This window comes from Labeo rohita, chromosome 3 (genome assembly GCF_022985175.1).
Source record: "Labeo rohita strain BAU-BD-2019 chromosome 3, IGBB_LRoh.1.0, whole genome shotgun sequence".
NCBI lineage: Eukaryota > Metazoa > Chordata > Actinopteri > Cypriniformes > Cyprinidae > Labeo > Labeo rohita.
In genome coordinates this window covers 27,334,149-27,356,283 of record NC_066871.1, presented here as the reverse complement: position 1 = coordinate 27,356,283, position 22,135 = coordinate 27,334,149, and the positions used below count along the sequence as shown (strand labels likewise).

Below are 22,135 nucleotides of genomic sequence, written 5' to 3'. Positions count from 1 at the left end.
GACAAACAGGAGAAACACTTTGCACAACAATACAGTCAGAAGGCTTTTTATTCTACAAATCACCATCACATACCATAGATTTACTGTACTAACTGCACAGTGGTATTGTCTCAGAAATGTAGATATATTTGTGTCGAATTTTATTATTAATGTAGACATGTATTAAATGTATTGAAGGAGGAGTAATGGATATTCCATTCCAAAATAATAAAAACAGTGTTTTTTTTGTGATTAAGCTATAGCGTTTATGCATTTATACTAAATGTATTTACACTACAGTTTTTCATACAAATACCTAGGAACCATATTACATTTTTACCATGGTATTGAGGTGCTATATTTGTGGTTATTATCATGATCTACAGTAGTCAACATTTGAAGTGGATCAAAAAAAGTTCATCAAACTTGTCCTAAGACAAGAATGGGTATTGTTTTGGTTTTGGGACACCTTTTATGAAAGGTTTTGATCCACTTCAAATGTTGACTACTGTATAGATGTTACTATGGAAGAGAAACTGTTAAAAAAAAAAAAAAGTTATAATAATTACATTTCACCATATAAAAATAAGGTTGCTAGAATTTTAACAGATATTCCTATAAATCTAAATCTAACATAAATCTACATCTGCATCCCAACTCAAGTTATATCAAATGTGTATTTCTAAGAGACAAAAAATGTTAGCTATATTATTATTATTATTATTGTTATCATCAGGTAACACAAACCTGTTTTTTGATTTAAAACACTATTACTCATTAAAACATGCAGAACTAAGAAATTATTTTTTTCTATTGCGATATTTATCTTGTTAAGGCAAAAAAGACTGGAAAAAGTGTGAAGAATTCCAAAAACATGATTTGTTTGTCATGTTTTGACCATAAAGAATATTTTAAAGCCACATTTAACTTTCACATTGTAGCAAAAATCTGTCTTTAAATGTGAAAGAATTAAAAATTTGACATTTATCGTGATAATTATTGATATCAACTGATATGAAAAAAAAAATATTGTGATAATTTTTTGGCCATATCACTTCTGGCCAAAATTCCAGTCCATAACCCATAAAAAGTGTCCTTCAGTGGAAATGTCCATCTCCTGTTGCCCTCTCACTTTAAAATCCACCAACATTGGTTTCTTTTTTTTTTTTCTCCACTTATAAACGGTGCTTGATCTGTGCTCCTGGTTCAGATTAGATGATTTTTAGTATTTTTCTCAAATCTCAGCTGGAAGCAATGGTTTGAAGTTAAAAATGTTTTGGATGTGTTCCTTACACACACACAGCTTCAAAATATGTGGATTACCTATGGATTATTGTGATGTTTTTATCAGCTGTTTGGACTCTCATTCTGACGGCACCCATTCACTGCAGAGCATCCATTGCTGAGCAAGTGATGTACTGTTACATTTCTGTTCTGATGAAGAAACAAACTCATCTACAGGGAGAAACATAAATTTCACTGTTCCTATTTTGTGTGTTTGTACTTTTTCCTTAAAACAAAATTAAAATACTTTCTAAAAGAATTTTGCCAGCTTCTTCTGGAAAGATTTGGTGTATTACAACACTCAACCACATAATGGATATTGCACAAGACTAGTAAAATGCAGGGATTTCCCAAGGCAGGTGTTGCTCTGTGTATATAATTTCCCATATCCAAATCATTTCAGCAATCATCTCACCTTTTTTTATTGGGTGTTAGTCAAAAGTACCAAAAACATCTCTGTATGTGGAACAAAAATGCTTTTAACATCTGTGCCACAACACAAAGTTCTTTGTGTTTGTTTGGCCTCTGTGTTAATATGCTGTCAGTAATGTGTCTTCACAAGTTGGGCCTTCTAGGGTGTTTTCGCACCTGAATGACATCTGAGCTTTCTTGTCGGATTAATTTTAGGTGGTATTTGCTATAGATGGCCTCAGTTGTTTGGTATGCAAGTCAACTCGGTCAGTGCAAAAGCATGAAAGAACCGGAAAGCAAACGTCTACAGGATGATTCTATGAAAAAGGGTGTCAAAGTAATCAAATGCTTTTCATATGAGAAACACCTTGGGAATTTGAGCAGGTAACATGAAATTTTGAATAAATGCTATTTTGAGCTTTTAAAGCCAAATAAGCTGGATAAAAATAGCCCTTTTGAAAGTTTTTATGAAACACAAATACTTTTGTTCTTTTAAAACAGATCAGCTTTCTTCTAATCCCACATTGTTCTGGCTCAGATTGCATGTTATTTCAGAGCATACAGGATATCCTGAAGAATCTATATCAGCATTACAAATAGATCATATGTCATGTTAACCTAAAGAAGGCTTTCAAGCATTTCTGTAGAATTACAAAAACATGATGTAATGACATATTGAAAAGATTAAAGTCAATAACATGCCCATTCATAGAACTCAATATCTCTGAACCTGTGGACATAAACACACCACAAAGAAAAAATGTTTAGAAAAGAGAACAATTTAATGCACATCTTGATCAGCACAGTACTATATGCCTTCAACATATGACTTTACTCTTTGTGTAGTTGATTTAATATAAATTTCTGTACAGTTCCTAAATTCTCTCAAACATCAAATCAGTCATAAACAGAGGAACAAATGAGCAAAAGTAATAAATAGAATGTTCTTGAAGCACTGCAGAAAATGACAGAAATGATGGCAAAGATTGTCTCACAGAACCACAAAAAGCAAGACATACAAGATTACATCGTTTTCACACATTCTGGACATTAATGTTATGGATATACTGATATGAGTCACGTGTTGGCTCGTGTTTCTGACCTATTTAAATAGTGAGATAAATATATAGATTTTTTTTTTCTGTGCCATACATGTATAAATAAATAAATTTTTCTTTGTACACTTTCACATCAGCGACTAAACACAACAGAAATACCCGAAAAAAAGATCACATATTGACATCGTTGTTACAAATACAGCTACACAGCTTGTACTTGTTCAGACCTTCTGTACATTTCACAACTTTGGAAGAACTTCTTCACAACCTCTATAAAAAAAGAGAAAATAAACTTTTTCTGAATCAGTATTTTTGTGTTGTTTTTCCAGTAAAAAAAAAACAAAAAACAAAAAACACAGTTTAAAAAAAAAGATAAATTTAACTTTCTCAAGTAAATTTATGTTTTAAATGTATTAAAGACTTTAAGACCAGAAAACAAGACTAAAACAGTGACAAAGAAAATGATTTTCAGTGAATAAAGAAACAGAAACAAACACAGACACCAGTGTTGCTTCTCACAGATACAGAAAATTAAGCAAGGGCTCACCAACATAGAAATGACAACACTAATAGAAATGACTGAACTAATACTGCAAATGTACAATTGCAACTGAGGGCTGGCGGCCAAAAGATCTGATACAGACACTGACCTTACCAAGAATGGTGAGTCTGAACATTTTAATCTTTGAATAGAAGAAGGTATGTGAGTTATGTGCAAAGATGAAATGATAAGTCATAAGCAGAGACTGTGTTTTCAGGCCTTCTTTGAGGCACGTTGGAGAAGCACACTGTGTATGCCGTACTTTGGAATATCGCACATGTTGGAGGGTATGGAAAATGGTAGTTTGCTTTGGAATGCCGACTGCTGTCTGGAGGTCACATGACCCACAAACAAAAGCCATAGGGAAAAGTGATACAAATCAAAGTATTAGTACTACACACAATCCACACAATCCAAAAATCACTATTATCGTTTGTGTTTTAAAGCTGAAGTGTGCCATTTATGTGGCCCTAGTGGATCTGAGTGATTTAAAGGAATAATTCATTCATTTTATGGATTATTTGACTCATATTTTGAACAGAAGCAATGGTTTGCCATTAAAATGCATCAATGATGAATTAGTCGTTTATAAAAATGCAGCTTTTGACTTCACAAGATGTTAATTGATGGACTGAAGTCGATTATTGTGGATTATTGTGATGTTTTTATCAGCTGTTTGAACTCTCATTCTGACGGCACCCATTCACTGCAAAGGATCCATTGGTGAGTAAGTGATGTAATGCTAAATTTCTCCAAATCTGTTCTTATGTAGAAACAAACTTATCTACATTTCGGATGGCCTTAGTGTGAGTACATTTTCAGCAAATTTTCATTTGTGGGTGAACTATTCCTTTAAACACAATGTTACGTGAGTTCTGGGTGGATGCTAGATTGTTGCTTACTGGACCAAGTCGAAAGAGATACGGCTTGGGCACCTCCTTTAATCTCAGTCTACAGGTTTTTTCCACTCATTTTATCGCTTGCCGAGAGAAAATCAAGAATCTGGTCATCTAGAAAACTAACAGCACACCAGGCAGTCACACCTGAAATGCATTGGTTGAATCAAATCTGCTCAAGCAAACAGAAAAATGTTCACAGAGTCATAGTGTTACACTTTTTTTTTTTTAGAGAAGTCAAACTACGAAAGGCTTACATACGGTTGTCTGCATATTAAAATAGGACACATTTACACACTTCAACTTTAAAGAACAGCCTGATAGAATACATCCATTTCTGAGAAAGTGCATATTACACTCTTAAACATAAAGGTCCTTAAGGTGGGTTTTCATAGCATTGCTATAAAGAACCTTTTTGGGTTCACAAAAGAACCTTTAAGTGAACATAGTCTGAGGAACAGAACCTTTTGTGAAATGGAAAGATTCCATGGATGTTAAAGGTTCTTTATGGAACCACAGATGCCAATAAGGAACATTTATTTTTAAGAGTGCACTGAAATTATTAATTTGTATCGAATGCCACTGAATGTACTAAAATGGTGGCGCTACTTTCTAGAAGTGATTGATTAATGATTTGTAACTAATTGTGACGAGTCGACTGCCTCCCCCCTTATTGTCAGCTGCACCCCGTCGGTAATCGCCGCCCTTCACCAGGCTCCCGACGGGAGTGGGCGTGTGGGAGGAGGAGGGGCGCTGAAACATCCAGGTCTGGCGGCGTGTGATGGGGCACACCTGATGTGAATGAAGCCTCATCACCGCCGCTGTTAAAATGCCGAGCGCGCCTCTCCTCAGGAGACCGGTCTCTTCCCCGTGCATGCACGCTGGTGTCCTCGTGGGTCCAGGAAGGGGTGAAGAGGGAACCAGCGCCGCAGGACGAGTTGCCGGACCCCGCGGGTTCGGATGAGGACCGCACCCGTGACGGCTGACGGGCCAAGATGCCGGGCCGTGATATCCCCCAGAAGCGCCACGTAGGTGGAGGAGGACGATGCCGCTAGAGAAGCCGCCGCCCCTCGCACCCCGGACCTGAGTGGGGAGCGCGTGCGGCCGCCGGACTCCGCCCCTTACCTGGACCCTTCCCTTCGGAACACTACCCCTCCTTCACGGAACCCCATCACATCGAGGACACCAGACCCCCCTTTTTCTTTTGGACACTTTTTCCCCCTTTTTGGACACTTTCTGTTTTGTTTAATAAAAGCCTCTCCGAGGCCTGACGTCACACCCACTGTGTCTGTCGCTTTGCTCCGCCCCCGTGACATAATATATGTGACACTGGATTATGTTTTATGTGGTACATGAAAGGTTTAGGTACTGTTAGACACTGCAAGCACTAGCATATGGTTCTAACTAACACCTAATTCACTAAATATGTCACTAATTTAGCTCTTCAGGAGAATATATTGTTATATTATTTAACGTTGTATAGACTGTACCTTTGTGTCTCTACTAGATGGCCTTTTTGCTAGTAGCCCCACAGGTTTAAATTCAAAGTGAACATTTGAGCTGTTTACTATTAAAGTGCTATAAATAGTGAGGCAAAGTCTGATGGAGTGTATCTGAGCAGTGCTGTGAAAGTCTTCAGGCCCATGATGCTAAATCAGATCCCTCAGGTGACATGATTCCACACGCACCAGCAAACATATCTGTTCGACATATAAATAGTAACCTAAGCTTCTCTCATTTCTGTCTACATCACATCCATCACTGTCTGTGGAGTTCTGCTATTCAGCATCCAGCTATTTTTAGTTTCTCGATTTTCATTACACAGTTTTCTGGAATACATGAGTCTCTGACTGGACAATCGCGGTCAGACTGACCACTAAATTGCATGTTAAACCATCGTCCCTGAAAACCTCCACAGACGCTTCTAACATAATCAAATAATTTCAACTCATATCAATATTTCATATCCATTTATGCATTTAAATGATAAGCAGCAGTCTAATAAGTGGAATAATGTACAGTCAGATGATCGTTATCTCAAAATAATCCCTTTAATGACCGGCTAACTGTACATTATCCTCTAATATATTCTTGTCCATCAGTGTATTTTGCTGTGGCTTTTCTGAAAATTTTGTGGCGTGCCAGTAAATCGATGGGATGATTCTTTTTAGTTTTTGTAATTTGATCTTCCTTTGCTGCTGCAATTTGAGATAAACTTTGACAGGCCATTTAACAGGCTTTAAAAATAAGTAACCACAGACGAACACAACATCCATATGTGGTTTGAAATCATTTAAACCTCAGTCTAAAAGATTAGATCAGATTTCAGATATTACATACACACTACTGTTAAAAGTTTGGGGTCAGTGAGATGTTTTTAAGACAGTGATATTGTGAAATGTTATAACAATTTAAACTTTTTTCTATTTCAATAGATTTTAAAGTCACCATGAAATCAAAACAACATCTCATGACGTAAGAATCAAAAAAGGGTTTGGACTATGTTGACTGTCCAATGACTTTTTTCTCATAGTGAACTATAAAAGCTTTCACTATGTAGCGAACAGTGAACAAACAGGTAGGTTTATACACAGAATATGCATGAATGGCCAAATTGTCCATCACTAATGTTTTCAGCACAGTGGCAAGATGTCATGACAGACGTGAGCGAAGGCAAACTTTCAACCTTCAGTTGCTGCCATCCAGATATTTTCTACATTGTCAGAACAAACGGATCAGATTTCACTGCAAAAAGACTGTTCACAGCCTAAAAATAGATTTAAAAAACAAACAAAGCCTTAGTCCTAAACTTAGTAGCGACACTAAAACGAACCTTCCGTTTACTAGCAGTGACACGAGCTTGGTCCTCGGTTTGTCAGGTATGCACAATGCTATATGGTAATTAGCAAACTTCACAATGCTAGTCATCCTATATATACACAACTAGATGTCTAACTCGTATATATGGTGCTACTGGACACGTACACAACAAGCATGGCTGAATGTGGAATCTGCTGAAGCCTTTACAAATGATTCTCGTACAAGTACTTCAGGAAGGTCAGAAGAGCACAGAGGCATAGATGAAGGTCCTGAGTCAGTTTTTTTTCTTTTTCTTTTTTATACAACCTTGCTCTCCCTATCAGATGTGATTGATTGGATGTATGAGCACAAATCTGCTTCACTGTGCTGAGTCAGCAGTGAGCGGTCACAGGACTCGGTCATTGGTGGCTCAGCTTAGCGAGGGTTTTACCACATGGATGGACGTTAAATGACCCTATTTGATGCATGCAGATCTCTCTTGACTCTAATGATATAGGAGCAGATTTTGCTGAGGTGATTCTTCTGGCCTGATTCTGTTGGGATTTGAATTGAAGAAGCTGGTCCTAGAAAATACAAAAGCACACTATACATCAGTTTTTCAAATTTACCTTCCCACAGAACAGCTTTCCAGAGAAACTAGAAAAAAAAATGGTCCACAAATGACGGTGACTTCCCTGCTGTCTGTAAATTTCTGCCCACATGTGTAACACCAGTAGAAATGTAAATGTTGAAATGCACCTTGTTTCATATAAATAACTGACATTTTAAAATAGGATAGTTTACCCTAAATGAAAATTGTCATCATTTACTCACCCTCATGATGTTCTGAACCCATTGGAATTTAATACCAGCTTGTTCACATTAGTGAACAGATAATTTTTCAGTCAAATCTTTTCAGTCAGTCAGCTGACCAAGTGCACAAAACCAGTTTGTGAATGAAAGACTCATTCACAAGTCAAACTGATTCAGTTCAACTCATTGATTCAGTGATTTGTTGTGGTTCTCAAGTGAATAGCTGAAGTGAAAGATTATTAAAGCATCCAGCTACACTACTGTTCAAAAATATTTAATGCTTTGAAAGAAGCCTCTAATGCTTGCCAAGACGGAATTTATCATCAATAAAATAAAAATAAATTTAACATCAATAAAATGATCAAATGATTACAAATTACAAAAATAAAAAAATATACAAAAATAAATAAAAATAAATAAATAAAACAACTGTTATCTGTGTTAATACATTTTAAAATGTAATTTATTTCTGTTATGCAAAGCTGAATTTTCAGCATCATTACTCCAGTGTTCAGTGTCACATGATCTTCCAGAAATTATGCAAATATGCTGATTTGCTGCTGCATTTCTTATTATTATCAATGTTAAAAACATATCAATGTTAACAACATAGTTGTGCTGCTTAATATTTTTGCTGAACCGTGAAACTTTTTTTAAAATCAAGTTTCATAAAAAGATGCAGCCACTGTTGAACAACTTAATGTGTCCTTGACTTCTTACTTATTAAAAATATTGAGTTTTTGAAAAAACAAAAAAACAAAAACAAAAACAAAAACAAACAAAAAAACCAAATAAAACCAAATAAAACAAAACAAAACAAACAAAAAAAACTGTTGAACGGTGGTGTACATTCTTTAAAATTTCTCCTTTTGTGTTTGCTGGAAGAAATAAAGTCATACAGGTTTGGATCAACATGAGGCTGAGTAAATGATGACAGAATTGTCATTTTCAGGTGAACTATCCCTATAAGGCTTTTGGGCAACAAAACCACCCTCAACTTTCAGTCACGTGTGATTAGAATTAGTCTTTTTGTGGAGGAGTCTCCAGAATCCAACTTCTCAAGCATTTTGTACTACGATAATCTCATAAAACTGCTCGATAACTGGGAATTTATCCAAAACCGTGCATGGAAAGGAGAGCTGGAGTGGTTAATTGAAATACATTCAATCGCCCGCTTTGCTGAGGCTCCAAAAACAGGATAAAATCAAAATCCTTTCTTTGTTCTGTGATAAACCCCTTATTTAAAAGATTGTGTTATGTGTTTAGTATCGGAGCGTACCGTCTTCTACCTTAGCAGGCATGAGAGTCTTTCATGATGTTGTTCCCTTTCCTGCAAGCTTCCTTCCTCCTTTTCCCCGGGGTTTAGATATATCCTTGAGTCCCAGGATGCGAACAGGCTTAGAGAGCATTAATACGTACCTTTCATCTTTGTAAAAAACTGTTTACAATTTTCGCACTTGCACTGCATGATATATGCAGAAATACTCATCTTATCAAAGCGAAAGGTCCATGTTGAATGAGTTTGCTCACAGAAATGAATGAAAATCACAGGGAACTATTACTAGCTGCAACGACGTGGGCAATGAAGAGCAGCGGGTGAAGAATAAGAAAGAGGGTCACAATCTGAACATCTCGGAGAAATGCCATGCATTTGTCCCCAATGTATCCAGTCCAAAGATTCAATAGCAACAATGAAAGTTCACATTGAGATCTGTCAAAGATATTGTTTTCCAATTGGAAAACTGCTGTTCTTACTTTCCTCTGATTATGTTGTTTTGTTTTCAAACTCCTAAAGCTATTGCACTATATGGCCAAAAGTTTGTGGACACATGAACACCGAACCATGTGTGATTTCTGAGCAATTAATTCCAAAATGTTGGCATTAATAAGGAGTTTATCCTCCTTAAAAGCTTCCACTCTTCTGGGAAGGTTGGATTTGATCCCATTCAGACACATGTATGCCTCACAATCGCAACACTTTTGGCCATGTAGTGTATATTCCATATTATCCTACTCCGATGGTTCTGGAAACAAGTTAGGAATAAACTGAGCTCTCCAATCAGAGAAGACTCAAGATCAGGAGGAGAGGATGTGACATATAACTCTGTCTATTGAATAAATACACTCTGCCAGTATTTATCAGCTTTTTTTTGTGTGTATATCAGGTTCCTCCCACAATCTCCCATCACTGTCTGAGACCACCGATGCTCTAATCTGTTTCGAAAACAGTTTTTTCCTCTGTGTTTGGCAGGTGGACCTCATTATCTGTGTACATTTCCACCCTTCATCTATGTTTCAGCTGAGGATCATACCCTGTTTGGCCCATAGCTGTAATCCCTGGGTTTTGCAGAGGATGTGGATGGTTAGCTGAGGACGGAAAGAGCAGGAACAGAAGAAACAGGGACGGATGCTTCATTTCTGCTATGGTCAGAGGGCCGACGACTGCTTGATGCTGTGGAAACTGACCCGCGTTGGAGAGGTGGGAATAGACATGGCCCGTGCCACCCGCGCCCGAATGGAGTGCTTATCCTGCCAGCGATGCCACCGCTTACGAACGGCTGAGCGTACCTATGGACATAGTAAGAGACGTAAGAAACAAATTTGTAGTACAAAAATAAAAAAATGCCAATATTACAAAATATAACATTAAAAAATGTATAAATCACTTGTTTTTTCAAAAATAACATTGTCCAACAGCGACACCAGCAGGTAAAGTTACAGGGGGAGTTTTAACAGACCGTCTAAAGCGTGTTGTGAGTTTGGTGGGGGGTAATTGAAAATGAATGGGGGAAAGTCACGTGGGAGGAGGCAATGCTTCCATCACGATATGATTGGCTATGACTAGTTATATTTAGCTGTGACTGGTTTATGTGATAAATCCTGCCTCTTGTATTTGTGCACGTTCTACATTCACGAATCAGTCTAAGTGCACAATATAATGGCGTTAATGGGAAGACTAATAAAACAGTAAGTAAACAATTCACACTTAGATATAACCACTTTATGTCAAAATAAGACTTAAAATGGCATGAAAACATGATCTGTGGGAGTTTTTAGTGAGTAATCAGTTCAGTGAAATTAAAATAAATCTCTGTGTCTGTGACCAATATTCAACCAAACTTTGATGACTGATGACCTGAAAAATAATAAAACAAAAGAATAAGAATAATAGCCCAAAAAAAAAAAAAAAAAAAGCTAAACATAAGTTCACAAATAAAATATATTGTTTCAATTGTTATTGCCTTGAGTTATTATTTTGGAATAAATGTAAAATGCTTAAAAACACTAAACTAATGAGATTCATACTTGGCTTTTATAAATAGAATATTATTTACATTGTTAATGTAAAAATATAAAATAATTTGTTTGTTTGTTGTTTTCTTGTTCTGACTGTGGCATACATTTACATTTGATTTTTTAAAAAAGTTGGAGTTAGTGTTGCTGTTTTTTTTAAGCTCTGAACAAAGTCAAATAAGGTGAAAATAGACATGACATAAATAGACATGACAGAAAATGACATAAAATTGACAGACAAATATAATTATGTAGTTTAAACAAAACATGAGTTTAAAAGTGACCACATTCATTAATTACACTACTGCATAGTTCTGTCAGTCATTTGTGAAATATGCCAACAAAGAGCAGTATGTATTTTCTGTCAAACACGTCACCTGTCATGCTGCTGGTCCTTGCTAGAGTTTGCATTACATTAACCTTGTCAGGTATCCTACTATGCTTTAAAATAATAGGTAAGAGAAAGATTTTTTTTTACAGCTCTGTGTTCTCATACAGTATGTTCCTGTTTAAATTTAATAAACACATCCAAATCACTAATAAATTATTGTAAAATGTTGTGTTATCTTTGTTCAAAAATATTTAATGAAAAACATGTATATATAAAAAAAAAAAAAACATGTAAACAATGTATTTCTGAAATATTAAAAAAAGTTCTTCCTCAAAAAATAAAAATAAATAAATATTGTATTGTTGTTTGTTAAAATGTTGGCCAGAAAAATCTAATTCAAAAAGACAAAGATCATACATCATGCACATAACAATCCTACATGTAGCATCTCAATGTAATTCCTCTTCAAAGAGTAATATTAACAAGACTAGTATGATATATTCTGCCTTTTCCATAGTGTGAAAGAGAAAGAGTGAGAACAGGTGTGCATGTGTTTATGTGGGCGATGTGTGTGTGTATGTGTGTGACAAGGAAAGAGGAAATACGTATCTGTGTGGGTACATGTGTGAACGACTGTGATTGTATGTATGAGGAGCATATATGTCAGAGAAAACACTTTAATTTACAGTAGATAGACAGAGTAATATGATAAAAGTGGGTGAGCAAGAAAGTGGGTGGACACATTTTACTGGAGTGGGATCCAAAATAAACTGAAAATGCTTTTACAATAATAATAATAAGAAGAAGAATAACAAGAATAAGAAATCTTTCACATTTAATGGAACAAAGAAAGATATATAAAAATATATATTTTCAGATTTTCAATGTTGTCTGTAATGCATATACCATCTGAAGAGAGAGAGGGTTTATATTCCACATGTATGAAGTTTTTTTGAGCTTATGTATATTTTACACTGATCTGAGAGCAGTTTGGTTGCTTTGCTAGTGGATCAGATCTGGATTTAGAGCAGCAGGACTGGTCATAGGTCAGCAGCAAAGCTCTGCTCCTGGCAAAAAAGTATCTGAACATTGAATCATTAACATTTAAATCGCACCAGTGTGATATACGCCACCAATGAAAAGCTACATCGTTTGCATACTCAGCATTCTATCATAGCAACCAGAAAGTTTCTCTCCTTAGCAACCAAAACTACAGCATTTCCTTAAACTGTGCTGTCAGCAAAGGTTGAAATTGTTATAGTCCTTTGACGTCTAAAATACCAAAATACAGTTTAAACACAAAGGAAACAACCAGGTGCCTGTGGTCATATGAAAAAAACCTGGGGTGGTTTAGACAGTAATTCAGAGGGGGCCGTTTCACTGAATCAATGTGTCGGCTCTCAGAAAGACTGTAAAAGGCCTCGCTTTCCGCAAATCAATGAGATGGATGTCAGAGTAAACATTTAAGCCTGCTTGCTGTCTCCATCTCATTCAATACACTTTGTAGGGGGCCTGTCTTCGAAGCAGTCGACGGACAAATTTTTGTCAGCGCTCCAATGCACCACGGACAGCATATGGCTTCTACGCCTGTTGCTTTCTCGCCAGATTAAGTTTTTGATTCAAAGTCACCAAAGCTTGTGTCAACAATACTGTCTGCGCTGAAATTTAAACCAGTAAACACTTCACATGCTGCTGAAGCAGAAAAAAACATGTAAAACTTCCAAACATGTTTAGAATTCAAATCACTGTGATTCAAGCGCAGGAGCTGAAGGATGCTACATTGAACAGATTTGTATACATAATACAGTATATACAAACATATTCAAGTGCATATGCATTAAATGTGTTATTATTAAAGGACAAGTCCACTTCCAGAACAACAATTTACAAATAATTTACTCACCCCCTTGTCATCCAAGATGTTCATTTCTTTCTTGCTTCAGCCATAAAGAAATTGTGTTTTTTGAGGAAAAATTTTTAGGATTTTTCTCCATATAATGAACTGCTATGGTGCGCCGATTTTGAACTTCCAAAATGCAGTTTAAGCGTGGCTTCAAATGATCCCAAATGCGGTTGTAAATGATCCCAGCCAAGAAAGAAGGGTTTTATCTAGCATAACAATTGGTTATTTTAATAAAAATAATACAATTTATATACTTTTTAATGTAAAATGCTTGTGCGTGTCAAGCGCTTGTACTACTCTGCCTGGACTGTTTATGTTCCGGTTCATGACAGTTAGGGTATGTTGAAAAACTCCCATCTCATGTTCTCCCTCAACTTCAAAAACGCTGTTTTACCTTATTTGTTAAGGATGTTTGATCTTCTTTGCATGTTCACTTTGCAAAGACTGGGTCGGTACATCTGCAGTGATGTAGGATGATTTTGAAATTATTTTTGAAGCTGAGGGAGAAAATACGATTGGAGTTTTTCGACAAATATTTAAATTGTATTTTTTTAATGAAAACAACCAATCATTACACTAGATAAGACCCTTCTTCCTTGGCTGGGATAGTTTACAACCACATTTGGGATCGTTTGAAGCTGCATTTAAACTGCATTTTGGAAGTTCAAAATCAGGGCACCATATCAGTCCATTATATGAAGAAAAATGCAGAAATGTTTTCCTCAAAAACATTATTTCTTTATGACTGACGAAAGAAAGACATGAACATCTTGGATGACAAGGGGGTGAGTACATATGAATCTTTGTTTTGTAAGTTACCTTCTCCTTTAAAGAAAGTTGCAAAGAATTAAAAAATCTGAGTAGCCACCGTTTGAATAAGTTGCTGGCAGCCTATGGCCATGAGGGTCAAAGGTCTCCACAGTAGATCAGAAGTGAACAGCAAAGCTCTGGTGCTGTATGTAATTAACCTCAGGGATGGGTGTCAAGTTGGGGGTTTCAGAAGATGAGTCCGGGAGGTCAAACTCATGCCAAGCGATCAAAAATCAATCTAGAGGAGAAACTTCTGACTTTGCTCTAAGAGCTTGACTCTCTCTTTTTCCAAAAGTGTAAAACCCCTTGGGTCAGTGACTGCTGACACTTAAAGCAGTGTTTGAAATACAGTTTTCAGAGTATTTGCGGAAAATAATCCCTGACATTCACTTTTTCTTTAAGCTCACACAAGTCGAACTGTGGTTCCCTAAGCACACTGAGGCAATATAGGCTGAGAGTATTTTGTAGCTGCTTACCATCTATATATTTCATCATAAACATTTACATAACTAACATCAAAATATCTACACTTCTTTTCAACCATTCCTTTTAAATTAGCATTTGCTTTAAAGGGGACATCGGATACAAAATTCACTTTTACATGGTGTAGCAGTGTGTAGACACAACCACCCATAATGATAAAAACCCATTCACTACTTTTTTTAATCCCCTAAAATCCTAAACAGTCTCAATTTTCAAGCAGTTTTGATTTGCTGAGCAGTATGATTTCACATTGCGCAAGCCCCACCCATTAACACTTCCGGACTGTCACGTATTAGCATATATACACCCTCAGCCAGGTGTACATTGTCCATCATTTTCTCAGGTGCTTTGTAGTTGGATATAAGGGTGAACAGATGAATCTTCATTTTCTCCTGTTATCAGAGCCACTGAGGACGCAGTAGACTAGTTTTGTTTTTTGATGGTAATGCGCCATCGAATACGCAAAAACCAAAAGAGAGGGGTGGGGTGAGCAGTAGCTCATTAGCATTTAAAGTGACATGCACCGAAATGGGTTGCTATGAACAGAACTGTTTTTGACAAGGTAAAAAAAGTGTTGTTTTGCGTTATCATTGAGGATTTTTTACCAATGTTTCAGATTTTATGAAGACCCTAAAGAATCATCCCAACTTGTGGAAAATGGGCATCCGATGTCCCCTTTAAAACTGGTCAATTAACCTTACAAGAGACAGTTGATCAAATCACTGCACTGATTTGTCTGTCAAACTTACTATATTGTCTGTGACAAACAAACCCCCTTTTCTGACTAATTCCCAGCATTATGTTGTCTTGTTATGGTACATGTTATTAAGTTATCTAGGTAACCACAATGGAGTTTTGTTTGTTTGTTCATTTCTGTTCAGTAAAATCAACACTCTTCAGCAATAAAAAACGAAGCAAAAATGTTTATCTAAAGTAATTTTTGCTTATTAGTATGGCTGAATTGGATCATCAAAGGTCAGCAGCAAACACGCTGGTTTCTAAAATGCGATTAAACACATAAAGGATATCTGTGTAAACATTTCAATTTTTGCAGGTTTGTGTCCTATGAGTTTGCATTTCGCTGTTTTTTTTTATTTTGAGGAAATACTTTTGTGCAAGTAAGATAAAGGCATGTTCATATTTAGTCTTGAAGTACAGTAAGCATCATGTTTACACAGTGCACTTACTCCTGATTTCTCTCAACACTGGACAGGAGAGCTGTTAGTCAATGAATGTGAAAACAAGTAACTGGCATTGCTTATTTGACAAAGTAATCCGATTACATAACTAATGTTTTTTAAATTCTAATTACTAAAAGACTGTTAGTGTTTTAACAACTGGATACAAAAACTAATGCTTTCTGTTTTTAGTACAAAGATGAACTGCATTTTAAGCAACTTATTTCAAAATCATTCGGTGCATCGGCAAGACAGCAGACTCGTGAAAACATTTTGTTTGACAGACATAAAAAGAGCAAACATGCTTTAAAAAGAGGTAGGTCTGCTTTAGTAAATGGTAATACGGTAAATTATTAAAGCTACACTCAAACATCAGTGATTCTCATGTGTACTGTGACTCGACAGGTTTAAACTATGAATACAATTTTAAGATTTCCTGTAAATAAAGACTTAAATTTTGGTATGTTTCTCTCTCATATTATTATACCCTTACGAAAAAGAAGTTTATTCAAGTGTAATATTAGTATACTTCTTTTAAACTAAAAATAGGTCTACTTTTTATTTACTTCTCAGAAATGGGCTTTATGCACTTCTCAGAAATACACTTAAAATGACATTTAAATACACTTGACTTATACTTAGAAAAAGTCTAAATATATTTGAGCTATACTTGTGCTCTTAGAATCCGTGTTTTCACTGTTATACGGTAGAGGGCACTAGTGCACATCTTCTGTACAGAATTTCCAAAAAAACACAAGTGAAGAAGAAACTGACAGGTTTCAGAAATCTAACAGGATCATCAAACATAAAACAGCATCAAAACTGTGTATTGTTGTGGAATAAAATGTTGACCATTGAGGGGTATTAAAAAAAAATAATAGAATGTTGATCGACTCCATCTACGTTTTGATTATGTCATTCTGATTCCAATTCATAGTCCAATTCATAGTTTTCAGCTTTGAGCTGAGTTCAAAATGTTATTTCTTTATTTTTTATTCTTTATTTTTTACACAAAGTGTTTAAAAAAGAATGCATGAAGCTAGAATAAAATGGTTTTGTTTATAAGTGGATATCCTGTTCTTTCTTTTGATGTTTTGTATGTTCAGATATTTATATAACAAAATATATATAAATGATACCAAAACAGGGACACAGTAGTATACTTAAAGTATGATGTAAAGTTCACTTAAAGAAAACTTACGAGTAAAAAACTACTAAACTAGTAGTTTGCTGAGACTATACTTCAAAGTGTACGAAAAATTTTATTACAAGTATTTAATTAGTAAACTATCAGTATACCTGTAAATTCACTTTTAGTGTAGTTGCAGTATGATCTAAAAACACTTAAAGTTGACTACTGTTATACTTAAAGTATGCTTTTATATACTAGAAAGTGGGCCAATTTATCCTACTAGTACACTGATATTTGTATACTTACTACATAAAGTAAACTAAAAAATATACTTGAATTTTACTTAAGTATACTTAATAAAATAAACTTGAAGTATGCTACTTTTTGGTAAGGGTAGTGCTGAATACAGTGTAATCAGACTTTAACTGTTAATGTTTTTAATATGCTGGCCCCAAAATCCAACTTCAGTCTTGTGGACCTTTTCTGTCCCCTTATACTGGAGCCTGAAAGTGTACTACTCTTTTAAATAGCTTTAAATACACTAAATAAACTATGATGCAACACATTAAGAGAAAGTAAGCAAATGACCATCTGACTGAAAGAAAGCGCTTTTATTGCACTTCCAAACTAGATCATTTCTCTGTTGCGCTTTCACTTTCAGTAACAAGTGTTTGTTATTGCAGCTGTAATTTAGTACCACAGGCTTTTTAGTTCTGAGTGTATTTGCGTAGACAAGTTGGAGCCAAAAGCACCTTTTGAAGTATCAAAACGCTGACATTGGTATTTTTTTGGAGGTCTTGCGTCTGACATTGCGGTGTCCCTTTCATATGTACCGGGAACAGATCAATGTTATCGCTTTGACTTTAAGCAACACTGTACGCCCTGCTTCGCTCGTGTATTCTGATATCTATCTGCGATTCAGGGTGACCTCGGATCAAGCCCCACACGTTCCTGCTTGCCTTGAACTTGTTCACTGGCTGAAATGACAAACAAATCAGCCCAGATGGATCCAATCCTGGATCCTTTTACAGCACCTGTAAGCGTGTTCGGTTAGGGGTACAACATGATGCAGAAGATGTGCTTGCATTTGCGATCTGCTAAAGAGGAACATTTTGGCTGGAAATTCCCAAAGGTTTACTGTCCTTTTCAAAGGGCATGTAATACAAGCCAGATTTAGACCTCGCAGGAATGAATATTTTATGAGCGGAGTTGGTTTTTATAGTTATTGACTGCCAAAAGGGTGGTTTTGGGTTAACGGTGAGTTAGGAGGGTCTCGATGTGATTCTTTTTTTGCCCGGGTCTCGCTGGACAGCCATGGCTGAAGAAATCTGAATTGCCCAAATTACTCAGACTGTTTGCGCTGCACTTCAAAGAACAGACCCATCACTTTAGTAGAGCTGTGCCCCTGAGAGTCAAAAGAAGAGGGCATATTTGGGCAAAAAGGGTGGAAATGGAAGAAGAACATCAGGAAAAGAGCTTCCTTACCTCACTGTTCAAAAAGCAGTAGAAGACTGACACAAAAAAGCCCTGTAAAGAGAACAAAAGAATGAGAGACATTTAAACAAAATGAAAACTTTTCTAAATAACACTTAAATTTTGTTTAAAACACTTCTGTCACGCCAACATTTATCTCATTCATCTCAAGCATTTTCAAGTGAAATAGGATATTTCATGTGACAAATATAACTGACTTCAACCCTGCTACAATTATTAGCTGTCAATCATAAATTTAGTAATTTTTCAAATCATGTCAAATAGTCTTAATTTGTTAAAGCAAACTACACTCTTGAAAATAAAGGTGCTTCTTGATGCCATAGAAGAACTTTTTTTTTTTGTCTAAATGGTTCATAAAGAACCTTTAACATCTGAAGATGTTTCTGTTTCACAAAAGGTTCTTTGTGGCGAAAGAAGGTTCTTCAGATTATAAAAAGGTAAGAAAGAGATGATTCTTAAAGAACCTTTGACTGAATGGTTCTTTGTGGAACCAAAAATGGTTCATCTATGGCATCACTGTGAAGAACATTTTAAAGCACCTTTATTTTTAAGAGTGTATGATGAAAAATGTTTGCTGCCCATGACAAAAACAAGATGATGATGAGATGGAAGGTCAATAAAATGATACCTGACTATATCAACATGCAATATCATTGATGATAAAAGACTAAAATGTATTTTAAAAAAAAAAACTACACAAAAATCTCTTTTTAGTTTTGTCCAAAATATTATTGCCGGACTGCTGTACATGCCTCTACTATGCAAGCTTTCATGTGTGCAGATGCCATATATTGAGTTCAAATCCCCAAATCAGAACGTCTCATGTTAAAAGAATACATTTTATTCCTGATGTTTTTCAATTTGGAAACCATACACGTATGTTCTTCATTGTGCAAGTACCGACGATGATCTGAAAACACAGAGATGTTCAGCTTAAATGAAAGTATCATTCAGACAGTCTGTTCTGTCTTGAGATCTCTCTCTCTCTCTCTCTCTCTCTCTCTCTCTCTCTCTCTCTTTTTTTTGCGATTGTGGTTGCTGAATAAATGCACTTATTCAACCACTGTTGTTTTAATAAAGAAACAATATTGCAGTTTAAAAAAAAAAGTATTGGAATTACTATGAGGAATTTTACTGTTTTAATATTATGTTTTTGTTTTTACCAGTTTTCATAATGTAGAGAGAGTGCTTATCTAAGTCTTTGATATTAATTTCTATATTAATTAGCCTATAATAAATCAATACACTAGATGAGTTAAAATGAAACTGTGTAAAAAACTGTGTATGAGTACACATTCTATTGTTTTGTGCTCATTTTTTGAAAGTACAATACCTGAAGTGTAAAAATAATTTTTAATGACAATAATCAGTTTAACTATTATATGGCATGATGAAAACGTGAAAGTTTTCATTGACTAAAACTAGAATTAAATGCTCAGATATTAAGTCAACTAAAACTTTCAACTTAATTCTGTTAATAAGCTTAATTCTGTTAATAATCTTAATTCTCAAAATCAGGGCACCAGTGAAGTCCATTATATGGAGGAAAATCCTGAAATGCTTTCCTTAAAAACCATAATTTCTTTATGACTGAAGACAGAAAGACATAACCATCTTGGATGACAAGAGGGTGAGTAAATTATTTGTAAATTGTTGTTCTGGAAATGGACTTCTCCTTTAAATTAATTATCTGTATTTTATAAAGAAATGTGTTCTCTGCCTAACTGTGCAACAGTCGAATTGACACAGATTAGGGATGTAACAATATCAAAGTCTCAGAATACGATAATATTGCAATATGAAGTCCACAATACGATATTTATTGCAATATTTAAAAAAAAAAGACAAATGAAGACTTAAATATTTTTGTACATTTTAAAGTTAAATTCTTCTGTCTAATGCACTTTGAGAGTTCAAAATTAAGAGCTCCAACACATGTTCCTCAGAAAATTGAACTGACTTGTATCTGAACTTTAAAGGGGACTCAAACCTCTTTAAATTGGTGGTATACTGTCATAACCATATATTGTAAAACAGTTGCACTATAAAATAAATAAAAATGAATATTTCATAGGTATATCATTTTAGCTTTACAAATTTACAGCGAAAACAGACTTGATGAAGGGATTAAGACATATTGTGCTTTCGGTTTTATTTCGTTTGACAGATACTGTGCCAAAGCATAATGGCCCAAAACACAATTTTAAAGACCTTTCATGTTAGAATATTTAAAAAACTACACTTTTTGCCCGGAAGACTTATATCACTTCATATCGTCATGTGACCATGATAATATAGAGACAGTTTTGCCATCGCGATACCACAATATTGATAACATGGACAATACTGCAGTTGTCACATTATGTTGTTTTGTATTATCCATTATCCAATCTTTTTTTTTAAATTACTTTTTGGTTTTATTCATGATTTTATATTCTTTGATCAGTTTGATCAGGATTGTGGTAAAACTAACCAAAACGATCAGTTTGCATTAAACCTTTCAACATGTTTTCCTAACGTGACCACCCAAAAATTAAATTTTCCCCACAGATGAACTGTCATTCCCGCAAGGATTCTGACAGATGTGGGGGCAGATGAATCTGTGGAAAACATGGCTTCAACACGCATGAGAGACCCCTGGGTCACGCCAGGAAGCAAATGGTGCAAAACATAGAACAGATTTGACCTTGTGCCTTCGGATGACATGATGAACTGTGAGAAATGTACCACAAGGAAATTGAACGAGGATTTCCAAACATGTGGATGAGATTTAACAGAACACTAAACAAACAAAACACACATTTTAGTCATGCAAACTGATTGTTTTGTGAAAACAAAAACCTTTTGTGAATCAGCTTCTGGGGTGAATACACTAAGCAGCTGCACCGCTTTAGCATGTGATGTTTCAGCACAAAACCTGCGGCGTCTTACACACTAAGCACCTGCAATCCAGTTTAAGCAAGCACTAAATGCACTTAAATAGCACTGTGCTGTATTTAGATTCAGTCACTGTCATTATTTTCAATGCAAATTAGGCTTAATATACAATGTGCCTTACAAACCTCAGCGTGTGCAAATAAACAGCTCTTTCAGCAGGTGCAATTTATTCTTAGTAAATTTGCACCTCTGAGTTGTAAAGATCAGTTTCGGATCTGCTTTAACACAATTAATCAGGATAAAGACTGTGTTTATTTACCTGAAAGGACTCTAGGAAAGAGTTGAAGTAAATGAAGACAATCTGTGAGATCTCATCCTCGCCAGGGTTGACGAAGAACAGCATGTATGTGATGCCCAGCAGCGGCAGAAGAACCAGTGTGGCCTTTACTGCTTTTCTGTGAGAGTCAGAGACGTAGAGATGATAATACAGAAACCAAACCAAATAAAAGTCATGTCTTCAGAAATTGCTATATTAAATGCTCAGCTAATTTATGCACTACTACAGTGTAAAAATATTTTGTTGTAAACAAAACACAGATTAGTGGAGTATTACTGGAGTAAGTAAATAATTCTGTTTTAGTCTGATAAAGTGTGTAACTTGCTGTTTCTTTGTAACTATTTGTGAAATTAAATAGAAATTTCTGAGTGAAAATTATTTCGAAGAAACAAAACTGCAAAAAACAAACAAACAAACAAAAAAAAAAACAGTTTCCAGTCATGTTTTCAGAACACTCCCCCTTGTCTGCCATTGGTCAGGCACACAGAGAGTCCTGCCCCAAACTCATGCCATTG

At 35.5% G+C, this 22,135-nt stretch overlaps 1 protein-coding gene across 2 annotated transcripts in view; it reads right to left on the bottom strand.

Moving 5' to 3' along the window:
• Nucleotides 1-2,433: 2,433 nt before the first annotated feature.
• crhr1 (corticotropin releasing hormone receptor 1) overlaps nucleotides 2,434-22,135 on the bottom strand; it is a 163,065-nt gene continuing 143,363 nt past the window's right edge. The window contains exons 12-15 of one of the 2 annotated variants that reach the window (XR_007826355.1): nucleotides 21,603-21,738; nucleotides 18,398-18,439; nucleotides 9,061-10,349; nucleotides 2,434-7,552 (exon numbers count right to left, since the gene is read on the bottom strand). Coding sequence is in view for 1 of the 2 variants with exons in the window: in XM_051102015.1 (XP_050957972.1) it covers nucleotides 10,209-10,349; nucleotides 18,398-18,439; nucleotides 21,603-21,738 (319 nt within the window). In the remaining variant the exon portion in view is untranslated. Of the gene's footprint in view, nucleotides 10,350-18,397; nucleotides 18,440-21,602; nucleotides 21,739-22,135 lie in introns of both variants that reach the window. The other variant, XM_051102015.1, reaches the window with a different exon arrangement.